General features: G+C 32.8%; 1 protein-coding gene across 1 annotated transcript in view; it reads right to left on the reverse strand.

Annotated features, from left to right (window-relative positions):
* LOC130448910 (protein O-mannosyl-transferase TMTC2-like) overlaps nt 1-19089 on the reverse strand; it is a 289690-nt gene that overhangs the window by 47258 nt on the left and 223343 nt on the right. Inside the window, exon 6 of the mRNA XM_056786514.1 lies at nt 16638-16882. Within this exon, the coding sequence (XP_056642492.1) occupies nt 16638-16882 (245 nt within the window). The remainder of the gene's footprint in view (nt 1-16637; nt 16883-19089) is intronic.

Raw genomic sequence — 19089 nt, forward strand, 5'->3', positions numbered from 1 at the left:
GTTGCAGGATTTTATTGAAACAATGCAATATACTTATACTTATTAACTTAAATTTGGAAACAACAGGGGAGCACGAAAATATTCTGAAGCATAAAATAAAAAGTAAACTTTCCAAATTCTCAGATGTTTCCATTATCTTATAACCTAAACTGATATTATAACTTGATCAAATTGATATAGGTATATACAATTTCATTTTTTTTTCTGGAAATACCAATTAGTAATGTAGTAATGAACCCACCACTGGGATATGATAAATGGATCGTATCATCATAATTATATTAATATTTGAAACATCGAGGGCCTGTTGTAGTCTCTTGGGAAGCGAAGACTCACTAATTGTATCGATGCGAAGGGTAGATAAGTATCCTTCACATACCCTCTGTTGAGGTTTCACGTAAAATATTTATTCTTTGGAATACTTCATGGGATGAATTGTTTGAATAGTTGGGGGCATGTTGATTTTAAAGAATATTAGGCTTCTTATCGTGTAGAGTTGAAAATGAAAAATAATAATGGAGGGTTTTATAACGTGGTTCATAGAATGGAGGGTTCTTTTCAAATCAGTCGAAAAATGAAAGTCCTTCGAGTGGAAGTGGAAAATTTGAGGCAAAAAAAGTAATCGAACAGAATTTAGCATAGTGTGTATGATTAGATGTACAAAAAATGGCTCATACAGCATTTTGAGTACTTATTATTCTTATAATTTTTGATGGAAGTATACAGAAAGGAGTTAATTGTGCACATATCAAAGTTATTGTATGAATTTTGGTTAAATAGCAACAAATGTGTTAAGAATATAAGTATCATCTTTTTTTAGATACCTAATACATATCAGCGAGATGGTTTGTGTCTTATTCTACTGTCTTCACCCTCTGAATATAGTTTTCTTGTGCTGGTCTTGAGACTAGGGAAGCTTAGGAACTGAATCTTTCAAGCGAAGCCAGAGCCGCACATTTCTTAAGGGACATGTACCCCTCAGCTTTTTTTATCATCACTAGATAGTCCTAGATAGCTTACAAAACTAACACAGTTGTGACTATTTTCTTGATACCTCACTTATGGTATGCCATGAGTTTATTGTACTTATATAAACTGATTGGTTTGTCTCTCACTTGTTGTATTAAAATTTGATTTAGTTGCTTCAGCTATTGATTTTGCAATGCCGCAAATATCCTAAACAGTACAAATATGTGTGATTATTTGAAGTAGTAACAGATAGAGAATTGTAAGTATAATTGCGGATTAATAAGCTCTTTAGATGTATGTATGCTTGACGGATGATGGATTCTATTATTATTACGATTGCCTGTGACACTAGTGGATCTTTTCTTCTGATTATCCCATAACTTGCAGGACATTCCTCAGTTTCAACTCTGTTGAAGTCCCTTAACTATATTTGCTGTCCGCTTCTTATTCACAAAATATGCGGTCGTCTTTTTCTACATCTTGTATTTGGATACCTTTTTTGACTAGTATATTGGACATCTCATTATATCCAATTTTTGCTAGTAGCAACAACAGGTAAATAAAGTTATAATGGTATCTCTTCAGTTTCAAGCTTTGATGACTGCTTGGATATCTAATATTATCATTATTCTCGACCAATATCAGGAGTAGAATCGTCAGTTTATATACTAAAATTATCCATATAACATAATCCTAGGTAAGCGCGGTGAAATGCGCTAAGATGTGCTACAAGACACTGCATTGCGCTGCGAGGTGCTGCAATACTCTACCTTGCTTTGCGCAGATTTTTTTAAAGCGAGTGCCGCGATTACTCACAGTCGATCAAAAACAACAATGTTGATGATTTAGAGCAGAGTCTGGACATGTTTGCACGTAATAAATCATAATTTTTTTTGATATTAGATAAAACATGGATCAATCATTTTACTTCCAAATCAAAACGATCATCATCTGAGTGAATGTGAAATCATAATTAATGATGGTTTTGCCCTCTTACGTAATATTGATATTGATGGACGTTCAAAATTTGAGTGAAAAAATGAGAATCTGATATTTGTGATGGAATCTCTTTTGATTAAATACTACCACTTGGTATTTGCTGATTTCTTCTCTTATTCCAACCCATAATTTGTTCATTTTCTCAGACAATCAAAACAGTACTCACCTCACCAATTACTTGAGCTCACCTTATTTAACGTGATATAAAAGTTTAGTATCATTCACTTGAGATGCTATTAATATTAAAATGCTAAGAGCGGGAACTTTATGGATTTTTTTAATCATTTACCTCAGATTCTAGGTAGATTCTGGAATATCTTTTACGATCAAAATAATTTCAAAGAATATTCATGACCATGCCGAAGCTGGTAGTCTCTACTTACTATGCAAATTGTGTTTTGTTTTCAAAGAAAAATATACAAAAAGTACTTATAATACTTTCAGCCAATTAAAAATTAATTTGAAGTTAAGTAAAAAAGAAGTTTTATTAAGGAGTCCTTAATTGGAACATCTTCAATAAAACTTCCCCAATCGCTGTTCCCATAAAGTTGAAGACCTTATTTAATATCATATCTCAAGAGACTCGATGTTAATCTCACAAAAATATGATCTTTTTGAATTGATATTAAAACTAGTTATTTAATTCCCAAATTACTTTCACGCTAGTGATCGCCACTTCCATTTAATTATTTTCAGACATTGTTTTAATGGTTTTTCACATTTCAGGTTCAGTGGCTGTCCAGGAAAAAATTTCAGCGTGTTAAACTTAGATGATGAATAACATTTTGAGTGTGTGAGATTTTTGACCAATAATTATGTACAGTCTTAATTAATTATTAATCAAAATAATTAATCGATTGAAGAAGGTAAAATTGTTTATAATACCGAACACACATATTAATAATCTACATCAATTTAATTAATAATATTAATCAGTAAAGGTAAACTTTCAACCTATTTTTGAATGAAAAAATAATTTCTGAGCAAATTGCTACGGAACAGAAGAAGCAAAGAGACAGATATTGATGATGAAATTGCGTCTTTCAAGATACAATGAGTACAAGAAATTGAAGAAAATAGTCCAATTTTACGGAAAATCTGACGGTACGAATGTACGAGCTTTTGACAACTCAAATAACATTTTCTTTTCGCCCACTTTCACTCCAATGAGTCTGTCAATAAACAATATAACGGATTTTTGTGTAAGAAAAATCGTGAAATAAAGCATTAAAGACTTTTATATTCACTAAAACTGACGCTTTTGGGTATCAATATCTTCGAAGAGCTTAATTAGCCCGTGAGTTTTTAGATACGCAAGGGGATTTTTTTCAGTCCCGGTTACATAATTTTGAACATTAGGTTAGATTAGGTTAAGTTAGGTTAGGTTAGGTTAGATTGAATTATTTTAGAACATGCACAAAATAGCACAAGCTGTCATTTGTCCAATGAAAGTTTATCTGTGGTTAAAGAAATATTTTCCAACAAAATGATTTCACGCAGAGAAATCTATCACCTGCTGATATTTTTTAGCGGTTTTTTGAAAGTGGACTACTACGAAAATGAGCTAAAAATTAAACTCTAATTAAAGGGAAACATTCTTCGAGGAATGGATAACGTACTAGGCGCTATGTCACGAAGGGTTTTCGAAAAAAGAGCGAAGTTTCAGGATAGTCAACGACGAGATGGCGGACACTTGAACGACATCATTCTTTATATTAAATAGCTTGAATAAATCGTGATCACTTTTCTTCAAGGCCATTCCAAACTGCAAATATATATGTCTAACCCTGTATAACTTAGATGATATAATTGAGAATGAGAATAATATGATAATGGAATAAAGATTTAAGAGATGTTTCTTTTAAACCTTCTGAAAATGTCGGCGTCATTCGAAATCTCAAAATATGATATTCCACCATTGTGGTCCAAGCGCAGAAGAGTCCAATTTGGTATAAATCGAATCAGCTGTAGTAATTATGACAGAAAGTATATTGGGCAGACTAAGAGATCTGTTAACGTCCGGTTTAAAGAGCACACAGCTTATTTAAAATATGATCGGACCGAACAATCGAGTATTACTGATCAAGCTACCAGTCATAATCATGACATAAATATTAATAATGTAAAATTGATTATAAATATATCTATTGAAATTGCTAAATGTGAGAACCGCTCAACTAGGGACCAAGGGCCAATTCCTTACAGCCCACTCTAGACTTTAGTACTATACGGTTCCAAAAATTACTTCTGCTACCTACCAATTTGACATTCTGCGTTCTCTCACAAGTAATTTGTTGAAGGAATTATTCAATGTCGAATGTTGGCTTTCGAGAGTTTAAATTTTGTGAATCTGTCGCATTTATGTTTTACATAATTGTTATACTCCGTTCTGTAAACAAAAACTTAGGTGAAGCAAAGATCATAAAATTGATTGAATCTGTGAAATATTTCATGATCAATTGATTATTCGAATTACAAAACAAACAATATTCCTCCAAATTACAGAAATATTCAACAATTTTTGAATAAGAAGGATTTTATGGAGCCAGTTAGAGATTTTTACGAGAAATTCTCATATTAACTCACCATTTTGCTTATCTACAAATATGTTTAAAACGATTTTACAAAAGAAACAACGTTTGAAAAATGTTGCAAAAGCTTCAAAAAAATTTATCATTGGAAAGAAGAAGAAAACGCGGTCACGGTAGCAAAGCAAGGAAGAAATATGTATAGTCAAAATTATAGCATTCATCAACAACGTTTAGACAAACAAATTAAGTGTACCAACACTTGAAAATGCTAAATATCGTAAACAAACTTTAAAATTCCAAAAAAAAAAATTTAGGAACCGATTTCCTAGTGACGTATAAGATGATAAACATGGAGAAAAATATTTAAGAACGACATCAATATAACGTCTAATAACTGTCACAGTTCGATTGCAAATAAAAAATTCTGTATGATAGCAGGCACTATACCAAAAATTTGTTGCGGCCAATCGTTGAATCAAATTTCTTAAAACTAATGATGTTTCTTTTATAGTTGCAACTATAATGAGAAATTTGCAGATGAAGCATTAATATCCATTCTCGATACGTCATATATCATTTGCTAAAGAATAAACAATGATTTCGTGATGATTTGTATTGATTTCTCCTTTCTCCTTTTTTAAGAAAACTCCACTTGGTCATTCAAGTCCCCCATGATCTATTGAGCTATTTTTAATTTGCAACATCATGTGGCTAAATACTCATAAAAATGATTTCTGGTGAGAAAAAAACGTCATAAAATTTTCAAAATCAAGTTTATTTAGAAAAAGTATCAAACGATATAGATAATTTTGGTTCATGTGACCATATAAGTAAGTCAATCACTTCACGCAATATAATCAAATCTTCCACCAATTTTTTTATTGAATCATATATTGTCATGAAAAATAAGAAAGTATGTAATAGGTGGATTGAAAGTATGGTCAGAAAAACTCAATTTAACTCGCCACCTCCCGAATTTCACCCTGTATCTAGTTTGCAACTTGTTAATAGGTGTTTTGAATAATAATATATTTTGTAATCTGCGGAATATTGATCTGATTTGAAAATTATGCTCTTTAAACTTTTTCTGTTTTAAAAAACTCTTCAAAGTCCGAGAAGGACCAATTGAAATGTTGGGCTTTTGCTCATTCAAACAATACACCTCTTCCTGGGTTGGGGTTTGATAAAAGTTTGTAATACTCATGTTGACACTGAAAACATGGAAGTTAAGCGACAAGCTTATTTACATTGTTTGGAAATCAAACAATGAGTTGTTGGGGTACTAAATTAAAAAAAATTTCAAAGCAGAATGGAGAAAATTTTAGACTTTCGTTTTACTTCATCCAAAATGACATATTTAAAATTAAAATGCACTTTGATTTGAGTAAGTAAGTAAATTTGGATTAAAGGATATGTTGGATTACATGTAAATAAAACAGCTGATCGATTAGCAAAAGATTCAGTACTAAATGGAGATTTTTGTAACGTATATACAGAGATGAGATCAATTCAATAAAAGATAAAATGTACGTATCCTGGTAGAAGAAATAGGATACTGCCTCATGATCCTCAAATAATATCAATTTTCAAATTTATCCTACTTTACCCTCACCCCCGAACTATATTTTCAAATACACAACATTTATATAACAAACAATTTGTTGCAGTTACTTGTTGAACAAAACTACTCCCTACCTCTGAACTTCACACACCTTTTAAGCATAGATAAGCGACAAACTTTAGATCTATTAGTAAATTTTATCAAAGATATTAAAATTAATATCTAAGTAGTATCATTGAGAATTCTGTGGCTGATGAAAGTTATTCTCATTGGGAGACCTGATACCCTCTTCGTCGAACAAATGATAATTAATGTACCGTTATAATTAACCCTTTATCTTTGTGCAGATTAGTTAAAAATAGCTGATGAATATCACAAATTGAAGTAAGGACCGACCACACACTTATGTCTCTGACAGTTTCTGTACTGATTAAGGGACGACGATTAACAGCTGTTCGATTAAGACGAACCATACCTCTGAGTTTCCTCAAATCTTGATAGCAATACTCCCACAAAGTCAAGAGAAAGTCGGTTCTAAAGCTCAATCTCACTTTAACGACAGTATCAAGAAACTTTTCGAGTATGAATAGAGAATCGATGTGATTATTGCAGTAGTTATAACTTGATAATTGAGAATATGAGAAAACCTTGAGATATTATTATTTTACACGCTTTATATTGTATAAAGTGTGTACATGGACAGGATGCAAAATCTCGGTAGGAAGTAAGTGGGTGACGTGGAAATAACGCTGAATCATGAAAAAATTTTCTCATACCACCCCTAGTTTCTGAGTTCTAGCCCTTTAAAGTTGCGATATCCGAAAGTATAAATTCAAGCTTCATGAGGGCGGCTCATGCCCAATGGTTCACCGTTACTTTCATATGGACAACCTGTACAATCTAAAGATAGCAAGAATGAATTTTTTGATCGATTTTTGAACAAAACGGTACTTTCTGTTTGACTCGATGAAATTCATGGTTTAGGAGATATGTAGATTTGTAGATCGTTGTACATGTCATGGAAACCGTTCGCCATAAAAAGACATTCTCAAGAAAATTATTATAAATTTTAATTAATTATTGAAAATATTTTTATGTCGAACGGTTTCCTTGGAATGTACAACGATATAAAAATCTACACATCTTCTAAAACATAAATTTCATCGAGTTAAACAAAGAGTAATTTTTTGTTAAGAAATTGATAGAAAAATCCATTTTTGCTATTTTTAGATTATAGAGGGCTCTTAAATAGTAGTGTAGAATTATTTATTTCGTCGCACTTTCATATTTTATGGACATACATCCATTGAAAGTTCAAAACGTTCGACTGAATAATTTAGAAAACTTACTTAAATATAAGTTCCGATTTCGCAGCTTTGAAGGTCTATAACTCAAAAACAAAGAGTCGTATGATGAAATTTTTCATATGATACAGTATTATTTTCACTTAATCTACTCACATCCAAATTTTTTGCATCAAGTCCTGGAAAACCCGTTCTATATACCCATATATATGCCAATAGAAAGATATAACAAATGTATAGAGTGACTGATATTTCCAACATAAAGGAAATCGACAAGTCATTGGCGTGCGGCAATATTACGTGGGTGTTTCAAATATTAATCGTAATCTTTGAATACAGATAGCGTCATGAAAATTACTGTATGGATGTTAGACTGATCTGTTACGAAACGTAGAAAACAGCCTGTATCTTCATAGAACTCTGTAGTTCTACTCCTAAGAACAGATAAAATAAGGGAGACCTTCATAAAATTATCATTATATTATCTAAGCTAAAAAGGAACCATGTGTTTCTGAGTGCACTGCTCCTGCTACAACTGTTCCTAATTCTCAATCTATTGCCCAGTTCACTGCTCTAGATATTACATCTTTGGAGATACTAGGACCAGTTGTTGCCCTTATACTTCTGTAATCTAATCTATTATCAATAAACTTGAGCATCTTTTTGAGTTGGAAGAGTTGTAATTGTTTCCATTATGCTCTATTTCTTCACATTGTTTTGCATGTGTTGGAGTTTTATCCACTTTTCTTCTCTTATCCATTAGAGATAGTATTTTGTACCTCATCCTACTTAGTAGTTTCTTCAAATTTTACTTTATTTCAGAAATCTTTATTTGAAGATGATTTCTCATTCGCTTTAATCATCTCACAGTTTATTTTCATCTTTTGAAGGTAAGATGCAACGATACTGGTCAAAAGGAATTAGAAAATATTCCTAGAAATGTTTTATGATGCATCAATCCTATTAAATCTACAGAAGGGAAAACGTTTCTAATAAACGTAAGTACCGGTCCCGTTTAATAAAACAGTATGAAAAGAGTGCGAAATAGCTTAAATGCATTTAAAGAATTGACGAATCCGAACGGAAGTTACATTTTACGAGCAGGCAATATCAGAGACAATATACAAAGCCTTCGCATTATGCAGGAATGGAAAACATCCATTTGTAACGCTACGCTTTCAATTCTCGTCTGACTCCACTTTGCACCTTTTTGTCTTCGTTTTAACGATTTTCCTATTTCGAACACATTCCTTTAAAGCAACAACAATGTTTGTCACTATGAATAAAAGTTTATGATGAACGACCTAAGTTATAGGACCTATAAACTACATTCAGATATACGTGAAAAAGATTCTACGTCTAAAAAACATGTATTGCAGTCAATGGTCACATTCAAACGAAAAACTGCACTTTATTTTTGGGAGATTCTTCATTTCTTCTGAATTTGTATTGGTGTATGATAATGATATACGATAAGCATTATATAACTATAGCGATTTGAGAAAGGATCGAGGGTTTCTCGGAAACTATGACTCTGGATAAGATTACGTATCAGATCCCAACCCAGAACGTTTCGTATAATCTACGAAAATCTCTAGTTTTTAATTACCATTTTCAAAGTTGATTTCTCATTCTATTTTTTGAAATGTTTGGTGAATTTTATTGTATATTATCCACTCAAACAGGGTGAAAAGGATTCCAAAAAATTATTACGACCCGATTAACTAGATCAGTTTTTGAACAACATGAACGTGATCCGGGTTAAACTGATCATAGTTTCAGATCACTTATCAGTAAGTGGTGAATCTTAACCTAGAACAAGTAGTTAGAGACTAAAGCGTGTTTCATGGAGTTTTTGATGAACCTGAACTGAATTGAGATCTATAAACTCAGAAAAAGATATAAATTCACGCACGAAACTAAAATAATGATATTAAAGTGTACTTGAAATTTGAATTTATAAGTACATTCATGTGAATCTCTGGTCTAAGGGCAAAAGTTTCGTGTGCAGATAGTTTTTTAAATGAGTCTTTTTGCAGGAAACGTGAAAAGGTATTATACTAGAAAATCTCACCGATTTTTAATGGTCAATATGATAATACTTGTAAATACTTTCTGACTACGTCTATTCTAAACGCACTTTATTCGCTGTGGTTTCTCGATCATATGTACTCACGTGTGTTGCTTTAATTTTTATAAATAACACGAAAAATTCAATATACTTTATTTTCTCTGAAATGAAAATTTGTAAACGGATTGTCAATACGCTGCTTTGCTAAATAAAAAAAATCAGTTGAAAGTAAGTCGAGTGAAAACTGGACAGTTGATGCGTGAATAGAAAATAGATGATTCCGCCTAAATTCTACGTAATAACTCCAAAGTCTCATCTGACGAATTTTCCACGAAGATATAGTCAACTGACATTATCAGGTAATTTCCGATCCGTCTTGCATTCGCTATGACCATTAAAAAATCAGTTGAAAGTTTTATTAACACAAAAAATTACAATTTTTATTTTATCGAATGAATACAATTAATATCACGAGCGAACTAACAATATTCATTGAAAAGTTATTTACAATAATCTTATTTATAATAAAATAAATGTCTTTGAAATTTAATCTTATTGTGTTTTATTTTAAAGAATGTTCTGGAATTTTCTTCATGTAACTCCCAAGAGATGAGTAAATTTTTCCTGAATTTCTTTATTATGACCAATTCATGTCAACTTGTATCCAGATAAATCGGAAACAAGTATTGAATCATAAATTAAGCTGACAAAAAATTTTTTCGCCTTTTTTCTATATCAACTATTTCTTTCTGTATTATATGCAATAAAAAAAACTGAACACGACTACTAACAGTATAAAAGCATGTAACTGCGTTGCAATTTATTCTCAATTGCTTTTTCCCAACGTTTTCCGCCATTACCTGCTCTATAAGTATAAATCATCTCACACCAAAACGACAAACCGGCGTCAGAACAAAGAAAATAAACGTTAATCGTGAGTGTAAGTTTTGGAAGCCAGAGCCATCTGGTCGTCGCATTTCGCTAAATGAGCCTCTTTAAAAAATGAAGAGCTCACCGATAATCATACTAAGTGCACGGAAGTTCCGCTCAAATCTAAATACTCTCATATCTCAACAAAATGTAATAACCATTATTGTACCACTCGTTATGCTTTATATTCGCCTAATTCAATTTATTTGTCATCACGAAAGTAGAAACGCTTGTTTGGTTGGTGCAAGAACCGGAGGCGGTATTTCACATAAATTTCTTCAATATTTTCAAGTTTAAATTGGTGAAAATCTTGTAGTTTGGAAATTAAAGTAATTTCACTCATATTAAACTAACTGAAATTTAATTTTTTCCTTTTCACGTCGCAATAACCGTTAAACTCGAAACAAATACTTCTTCTCTTGAAGTAGCAGCAATTTACAGCCCTCCAAGATATTTTCTACAAACTCTTGATTCAAAATTCCTAGTTGCAGAAGATTGTAAAGCGAAACACACCACATGGGGTTCCAGACTAGTCACACCCAAAGGCCATAAAATAACCTGAACAGTTTACCAGCAGGTTAGACAACACACTGGCCTACGGACGTCAACAAGATTCCAGATCTTGTAGACTTTGTTATAACAAGAGGAATAGGTAACATCCACAGTACAATAGATTCAAACTTTGATTTAACGTCAGGCCATAGCCCAATAATAATAACTATAAGTACTACAGACACCGACACCACCAAGCTAACAACTAAAGAAACAAACTGGAATGTTTATCAAAATTTAATAAATATAAACCTTTACCTTATCTTTCCCTTTGATAAAATTTACCCCGTTAGAAGTTCGACAACAAATAAAACTTCTTAATCCCAAGCAAACTCTTGAGTATGATCTAATAACTGGGAAACTTCTGCAGAAGCTACCAAGAAAAGCAGTGGTGCTGTTAACAGTAATTTGTACAATGGAAGTGTGTTAATATGATTCAAAAGCCCAGCAAACCCGCAACAGAAGTTAGATCATATCGCCTATAAGGCTACTCCCAATAATGTCAAAAGTCGTGGAAAGACTACTTTTAGATGAAATCCAAACAGTTTTTCCCATGAACGGGCTCGTACCACTTCACTAATTCGATTTCAGATGCGAACACTCCACAATTCAACAATGACACTCGAAGAAAAGAAGTCTGGCATTATGGTCTCCTATACAAACTGAAACCACAATTAAGGGAACTTTATTTTGAAATTTTCTAGCTCCGACCGCTACTTTCAAGTCAAAATTGAGGATACCTACTCATATTACCATACGATAGAATCTGGAATACCTCAAGGCAGCGTTCTGGGCCCATTTCTGTATCTGCTGTTCACAGCAAAATTCCAACTACATACGATACCTTCATAGCAACTTTTGCAGAAAAAAAAAAGAAAATCTGTTTGTCCGCAACAGCTAATCAATAATATTCTTAATTCAATAAAACCAGTTATCAAAATACTTAGGGTTGTACTTAGATGGAAAATTTACTAGAGGAATGAAGAAGAAGACAAAATCCTTACAAAGTGGAGAGGAATAATGAAAAACATTAACTAAAGCTGAACTTTATATGAAAAAAAATATTAGCAATTTACTGTTCTTCATAAAGACACTGTATCTTTTGGACAATAATTTATTGAGAGGTGACAATCTCAGGGCAAGGAAGCGTATTTTTACTACATAATAAATGTTTTTTCCCAATCCTCATGTTTTTCACTAATTCCTCTCTATTCATGCAAAAACTGTTTAATTCCACAGATAATTTAATTAAAAAGAGTCCTCGTTTTTTAAAAATTGCGTTCGTTTCGCTCCGCTTTTTTTGTTAAATACTTTCTCTCTTGCTCTGTAATTAGTCGAAATATGTTGGCCTAAAAAACAAAATTAGAGATAACGCTGAAGGTATTATTTTACAAGCCAGTTACATCGAGGGCTTCGCGTAGCTCATATCAGACTTCAATTAGCATGAACATCAAAACAGGTATCGTCGCCATTAAAATTAAAAACCTTTTACGTCGAAATTTCAAAATGGGATTTCGTTTTCAGATCGATCGGGTAAAATACGCGGCTGATGCATGCGTTTTTTTTTGTCTTTCCGTCGTAGTGTAAGCGTATTACTCCGCATATTGGAATTAGATATTTGCTGGATGGAACAAGTTGATTTAACGTAGTTATTGCGTTTATAATTTCACCTAAGAACAACCCCTATGGGTCATACAATTCTTGTAACTTCTTTATAATTCACCTATGAAAGGTTACAAATGAAAAAGCTTTATTTATTATTGCAACATCACTGGAACATACAAAATTCGAAAAATTAAAAATTTTCAGCTTTCGCATGTCGCGTTTACTTCTAGGAGATGATAGGTCGGAAGCGTCACTGTTTAGTGAAAAAAACAGTCTTCAATAATAGAAAAGTCTCGAAAAAAATGTAATGAATGTTGAAAACTGACCATATTTTCACAATTCATACAAGAAATCCTCTAGCGAAAAAAGAGGAGGTGCTTCTAGTCCCAAGACTTGCCTAATTTGTTGGTTCATAATATTTGGTATATTCTCATTAATCCAACGTTGAAGATAACCTTAAATTAATTGACAAGCCAAAGTCAGTAAAAATATCCTTCTTCGAATATTGTGGAGTGTGAAGTGGATTCTTTGGCGGATTGACAATAAAGTGTTGATGTAATGTTGATGAATTGATGATACTAGTAAAAATTCCTGCCTTTCTTTGGTATAAATGATCCTAATGTAGCACTTTGTTGGAAAGTAAAGATGCTAGACCATGCAGGTCGATTTGATGGTCGAGAAAATTGAAGAAGTATTTTTTTTATCAAACCTAGAAGGGTTATGTTCAAATATTCTTTCAGATTTTCATGTAGGTGCATACTAATAAATCAATAATCAACCATAATGTTTTTTCCAGAAGTATTAGTCTGTTAAAGACGTCGTTTGGTGAGTTGATTACTAAGAAAGGGCCATTGTTTGCGCCCACCAACTCAAATACCTTTATACCTTATCACCAGGTTTGCTAGGGAAATATTATCGAAAACTAGATTTCCCCGAAACGCTTCTAGACACGAAATCTTTCTTACGACATAGTTAGTCGAAATAGTTCTACACCAGTACAATTTTTTTTCATAAAGTTCCTCAAGATACGATTTTAGATCATAGTAAATACAGAAGAACAATTCATGCTTCAATTTCGAGTTAATTCGTGGTGATAATTTTCCTGTGTCGCTTCTACGTGTTGCTTGCTTTCTGTAATAATAATATTTAGAAGAGTATCTGAAAAAACTTGAGCTCTAATATTGAATTCTTCTGTTAAAGTTTTTACTGGCGGTTTCACGACGGGAAAATATTTGATAAGATTTTATTCCGTATTTTTCCACGTCTGGGAATTTTATATCTAGACCAAATGAATCCCAGGCCGGTATTAGGTTGAGTTTCATTATTGTCCTCTTATTTCGAAATGTCCCGCTAACAATTTCTGGGATCTACATTATCTTTTGACTCATCCGAATCAAAATCATCCAAAATCTCTTCCATCTTCAGCTTCATTTTTTCAATAAACTCTGTTGCTTCTCCCATGAAGACATCCTGGAAGAAAATTGACCAATTATTTCAAGAAAGAATACCGTGAGAGTCCACGGGCGATCTCCGAAAGTTAAAATCTATTATGATATGTTCGAAAACTTAAGCAATACGCTCTGTTTATCATACTTCGGGCCTCTTCCTTACTTTCAAGGCTAAAAGTGATGGTCAGCGATCTGTGTAAAATTATGTGATGTGATTGAAATTATGAGTTGTTTGACTAATAACAAGGTAAATGATTACGGAAAGTAATCATCAATGAATATCAAATATTACGTGGTCGTATGCCGAATCTCTAACTAGAATATATCATAAATTGCTCCATTTAATCGTTATCATAAAGCGGGTGCATGTTTTTTACAGCGTTGTACAACGTCTAGCATTTATAATAAAAAAATATCTTATAGTATTATTAACGGTGTGAAAAATTTCAGCTGGCTCTTTTTGCCGCCTTCAGAGAAAAGTTGATTTGAAATATCACATCCAATGCGTTGTATTCATAAAAAAAATTTCAGGCATTATATTCTACATAAATTCATCATAGATATTCCAGCGAGTGCTTTTTTTACATTTCACATCTAAGTAAGCTGTAAAAATTTACTGTGATGTGATAATCGATTTGACAGGTGTTATCACGATGCTTAAAGCTGAAAATTCACTTTTAATGTCAAATCAGTTCACAAACTTAATGATTTAATTGAACATTAAATTCAGAATTACGCTCCATATGATACGATGACGCTTTATTTTCTAATTTCCGTGAAAATTATTTTAACAAAAGAGGTGCTGGTAACCGATTTGTGAGGACATTTTTAATTAGAATAAAGACTGACTAGCCAACTTTCTTAACTTTTCAACAAAGTCACGTATTTTGAATGCAAGTGTAAACGGACGAGGAACACCCTAAGTTGCATTTGTAGATAGAAGTTTTAACACTAAAAGAAGAATAAGGAGAAATGAAATCACGTTGTGATAGGCACAATAATGCTACACACTTAATACCTGAAGCATTGAAATTAACTTCTACTAGAGCTACCAAAATACGAAAGCCATGGGTTAATCTACAAAAGAAAACAAGTCACAGTCGGACACACCCGGATAAGCTTCTTTCCTTCTATCAAAAACATTGTTATGGTAGCATAGTTATTTTATTATCAATGAATTTTACGAATTGTTCTAGAAAAATAGCTGTAGTCAAAAACTGTAGAAAAGTATGAAATATAGAAATAAAAAGATAAAACTTTCGTATTATAGCTTCCTAATACTTTTTCTCTCAAATTAAACTGTCAGATCATTCCTTCAGCAACCGATCCGGTGATTTCTAACTCGACAGATATTTGATATTCAGTAAAGCACGTCTGCTTTATCGATGATAGGTAGCGCCGAAGACAAAATTACTAGGCCAGAATTTGAAGAACGCTTGTGGTCAGCGTAACCGGGAGTCATTTAGGCAGAATCTACCATTAATTAGCAATAGGCCATAAATTATGGTTGTTGCTAATCGCTGGTACGTTTTGTACAAACATTGCTAATCGCGGGTAGATTTTGTCTCCCTGGGAATACTATGCGCACTATTGCCAATAGGAGGTAGAATTTGCCTTGACGTTGCTAATCAGCGGAATGTTTTGTCTACACACGTTTTATTGCCATAATCTTCTTTTGTGAGTCGTTCATTTCTGTTTTATTTTTTATGTGATGTAGTCAGTGTCTCTTGATTATTATTATACATTCCAATATGAATACTGATTTGAAATTTCCGGCAAATTTTCGTCAGGAAGTGGTAAATCAATCGAAACAAGAAACAGTGTAATGAGTCTAGTAAAGAATTTATTCAGTGGATATCAGAATTTTCTGCCGAAACTAATACTTCTTGGATATTACGCAGATCCAAGAAGGATCCATCTCCAAAAGGAAACCAGGTGTAACTAGAGACAGTAAGCGTCGACCTGCAGGTCGACCAGCAACTGGTGAAAAAACACACTCAAAAAGGAAAAAAAATCACGTTTTCAATGTAAATAAAATGTAGCGAATACGAAGTCGCACTAAACATAAAAGTGTTACTGTAATAATTTAAAATGTCTGTATCATTCATTTTACCATATCTTTCCTTTTCTATCAGCAAGTTCATGAATGAACGTGCACATGTTTAGATAAAACATACCGCTGATTAGCAATGTTTGTACAAAACGTACCAGCGATTAGCAATGTTTGTACAAAACGTACCAGCGATTAGCAATGTTTGTACAAAACGTACCAGCGATTAGCAATGTTTGTACAAAACGTACTAGCGATTAGCAATGTTTGTACAAAACGTACCAGCGATTAGCAAAGTTTGTACAAAACGTACCAGCGTTTAGCAACAACCAATGAGAGACCTTAATTTATAGCCTATTGCTAATCAATGGAAGAGGTTAATTGAATGTTAAAAGAAAAAACTTTAAGAGTATAATCAAGATATAACATAACTGAGCACTAATCTCTAATAACCCTCATTTCTAGCACTTGCTTAACCAATAACGGCGAAATTGTCCAAAACAATTCAATTATTGAGATTGTTAAAAATAAGTACAAAATTGTAGAGTCATCACAAATCGAAGATATAAAAATATATTTTAAAAGATCTACCAGGAATATCGGGTCGTAAAACTTACCTGCGGCGGATAGTGATCAGGCAATGAATGTGCTGCTTCCCTATATGCCGCCAAAGCCCTTTGCAGCCTTCCTTGGTCTGAGTAAAGAGCTCCCAGTTGAAGTAAAGCCGATACTTTTGCAGTCTCATGTTCTTTTCGATCCTTCAGTCCTGTGCCGTTCAATCTGGATCCTTGCCGCAGGATAGATGCAGCTTCTTGGCATCTTCCCGTTGATATTAATGCTGTACCCAAGTTTACGTATGCCACTGTAACAAATATCATCTTTTTATTCGGAGTGTTTGTTTCTATTTAACATAAATTTATATATGATGAGTCAAATTTGAATTACATGTTTAGAAGGCAAAAATATTTCCAATATCAACAATCTTTGATGGAATACAAGGGGGACAATTTGAAGAACGTAAGTGTTATGATAAATGTCGTCGTATGAATTTGTTACTTATTATTGTACCTCTCGTTGACCTCTTCGTACACATCCATTTAGTTACAGATGGTTTGCTATTGCCGATTATTTCCTATGGAATTTGAGGTACCTTAAATTTACATTTAGTCTTGTTTATTCATAATGTCGTCATAAACCATCAATTGGAAGCAGACACAAACCTAAGAATCAAGTAGATCTTGTATTTTAGCATCTGCAGATAACCGACTAGTGTTTAATGCAATATTTTCCAAACTTTTGACAACAAATTGATCTCTGTGTCGTGATGATATGATGATATTGGAAGTCGATGCATGTGGAAATTACGTTCCGCTGTTTCACTGTTGTTTCTACTTAGGTCAATGTACTTATACATTTCATGGTCATAGTTTGCTAGGAATACTATTTAGAACGAGATATAGACATCCATTGAAGTGTTCAAAAGCAGTTATCAATCTCTTCAACACTGCTTTTAAGTGGTTTCTCCATGAAAAACGCATTTGCAGCACGACAATGCTAGGCCATAATGTGCCGGACGAATTTTGAACAAAAAAGGCTCACGAGAGTGTAAAACTTACCGAAAACTTTATCTGTGGTAAAGGTGTATAAATAGGTGAGAGTGTACTTTCAGGATTGGCATGTGTCATTTTATGTCTTAGTAATATAGTTACACTCCATATAAAGCAGGAAAAACTGAGAAAAACCAAGGAAAGGTACAAAAAACAACAGTTCCCAGCAAACACAACTATATGAAGAGAAAGCTAACTGAAATAAAAGTAAACCGACAACTCTTAAAAACTCTTTCTTCCCAAGATGCAACAGTTTCAAGTTAGAAATCGATTGCTCCGTATCTAATGATGGAAAAAAGAAGAAACTTTTAGTTCCACAACAGTAATCATGAGTAAGTAGCCCAATTGATAGTTTAGTAGTTGAGAAATAAATTATTTTTCTCGAGAAATGATTCATTGGTGGGAAAATTAAGTGTAAGATAGGTAAGTCAAGTTAAAAGGTTTTAGTTTACTTCCATTCTCTGAAGACGATAACTTGATTATCAAAACATGCGTCACACAGTGTAATTATGAGTGGTGGTGTACTGATAGTGTGAACAGTGTGTTCATTGTAATCGTATATCAAATAATATTCTCTATAAGCTTAATTATTTATTATTCCTGGACATATATATTTCTCACCTGAGTACCTCAAATAATAATCGATAGGGCATTTGACTTACTACTACTCTATGTTTTATGTGTGCTTATAAATCGATGTTGATAGACCCCTATAGAGTATTTATGAATATTTTATAATAATTCATTGTAAACTACAAATTAAATACGTGCAAAAAGCTACCTGGGAGAAAGTGAATTTATTATTGTATATTATGAAGTTCAATGTAACTAGGAAAAAATTTAGATTGATAATTGCATTTTTAGCAATTAAAAATTTCAATTTTTTCAGTGGAGTATCAAATCATTCACATAGTAGATTATATTTTTATATAATTATAATTTTTATTTTTATATTTTATAAACTTTGCCACTTATGCCTTACAACTAAATATAATTTCTTAGTCTTTTTTATATTTGACGTGCAAGTTATCACCGTACAACGTTGTTAACATGAAACTTTATCAAATGGAGGACTTAATTCAACGTTTTCACCTCCCTCGACTCTATTACACCTTCCAAGGTTCTCCCATTACATTGCGGTCGAACGCTTTAACTCCATGAATTTTTTATTCTGCACTCGGTTTTACATTTTCCTGGTAGCGGAACAATATTTTCGGATGTCCTCGTTTAATCTCTGACCCTTATCACGACGGAAAAGGTGTCGATTCGTTTAAAATGAGAATTCCCGAGGTTTGGAGATTATTTTCGGTTACCAGCATAGGTGAGTTACCTTAAAGAGCAATCCCGGCAACGGTTAAAGGGAAAATGGGGTTATATACTTTGTTATGCAAACTGTTTCCAAGTGGAAAGCGTGGATAGAATTAATTCCCGCAGAAGATATTATCAGATGGAGATAATAGAT

Source organism: Diorhabda sublineata, chromosome 9 (assembly GCF_026230105.1).
Source record: "Diorhabda sublineata isolate icDioSubl1.1 chromosome 9, icDioSubl1.1, whole genome shotgun sequence".
NCBI lineage: Eukaryota > Metazoa > Arthropoda > Insecta > Coleoptera > Chrysomelidae > Diorhabda > Diorhabda sublineata.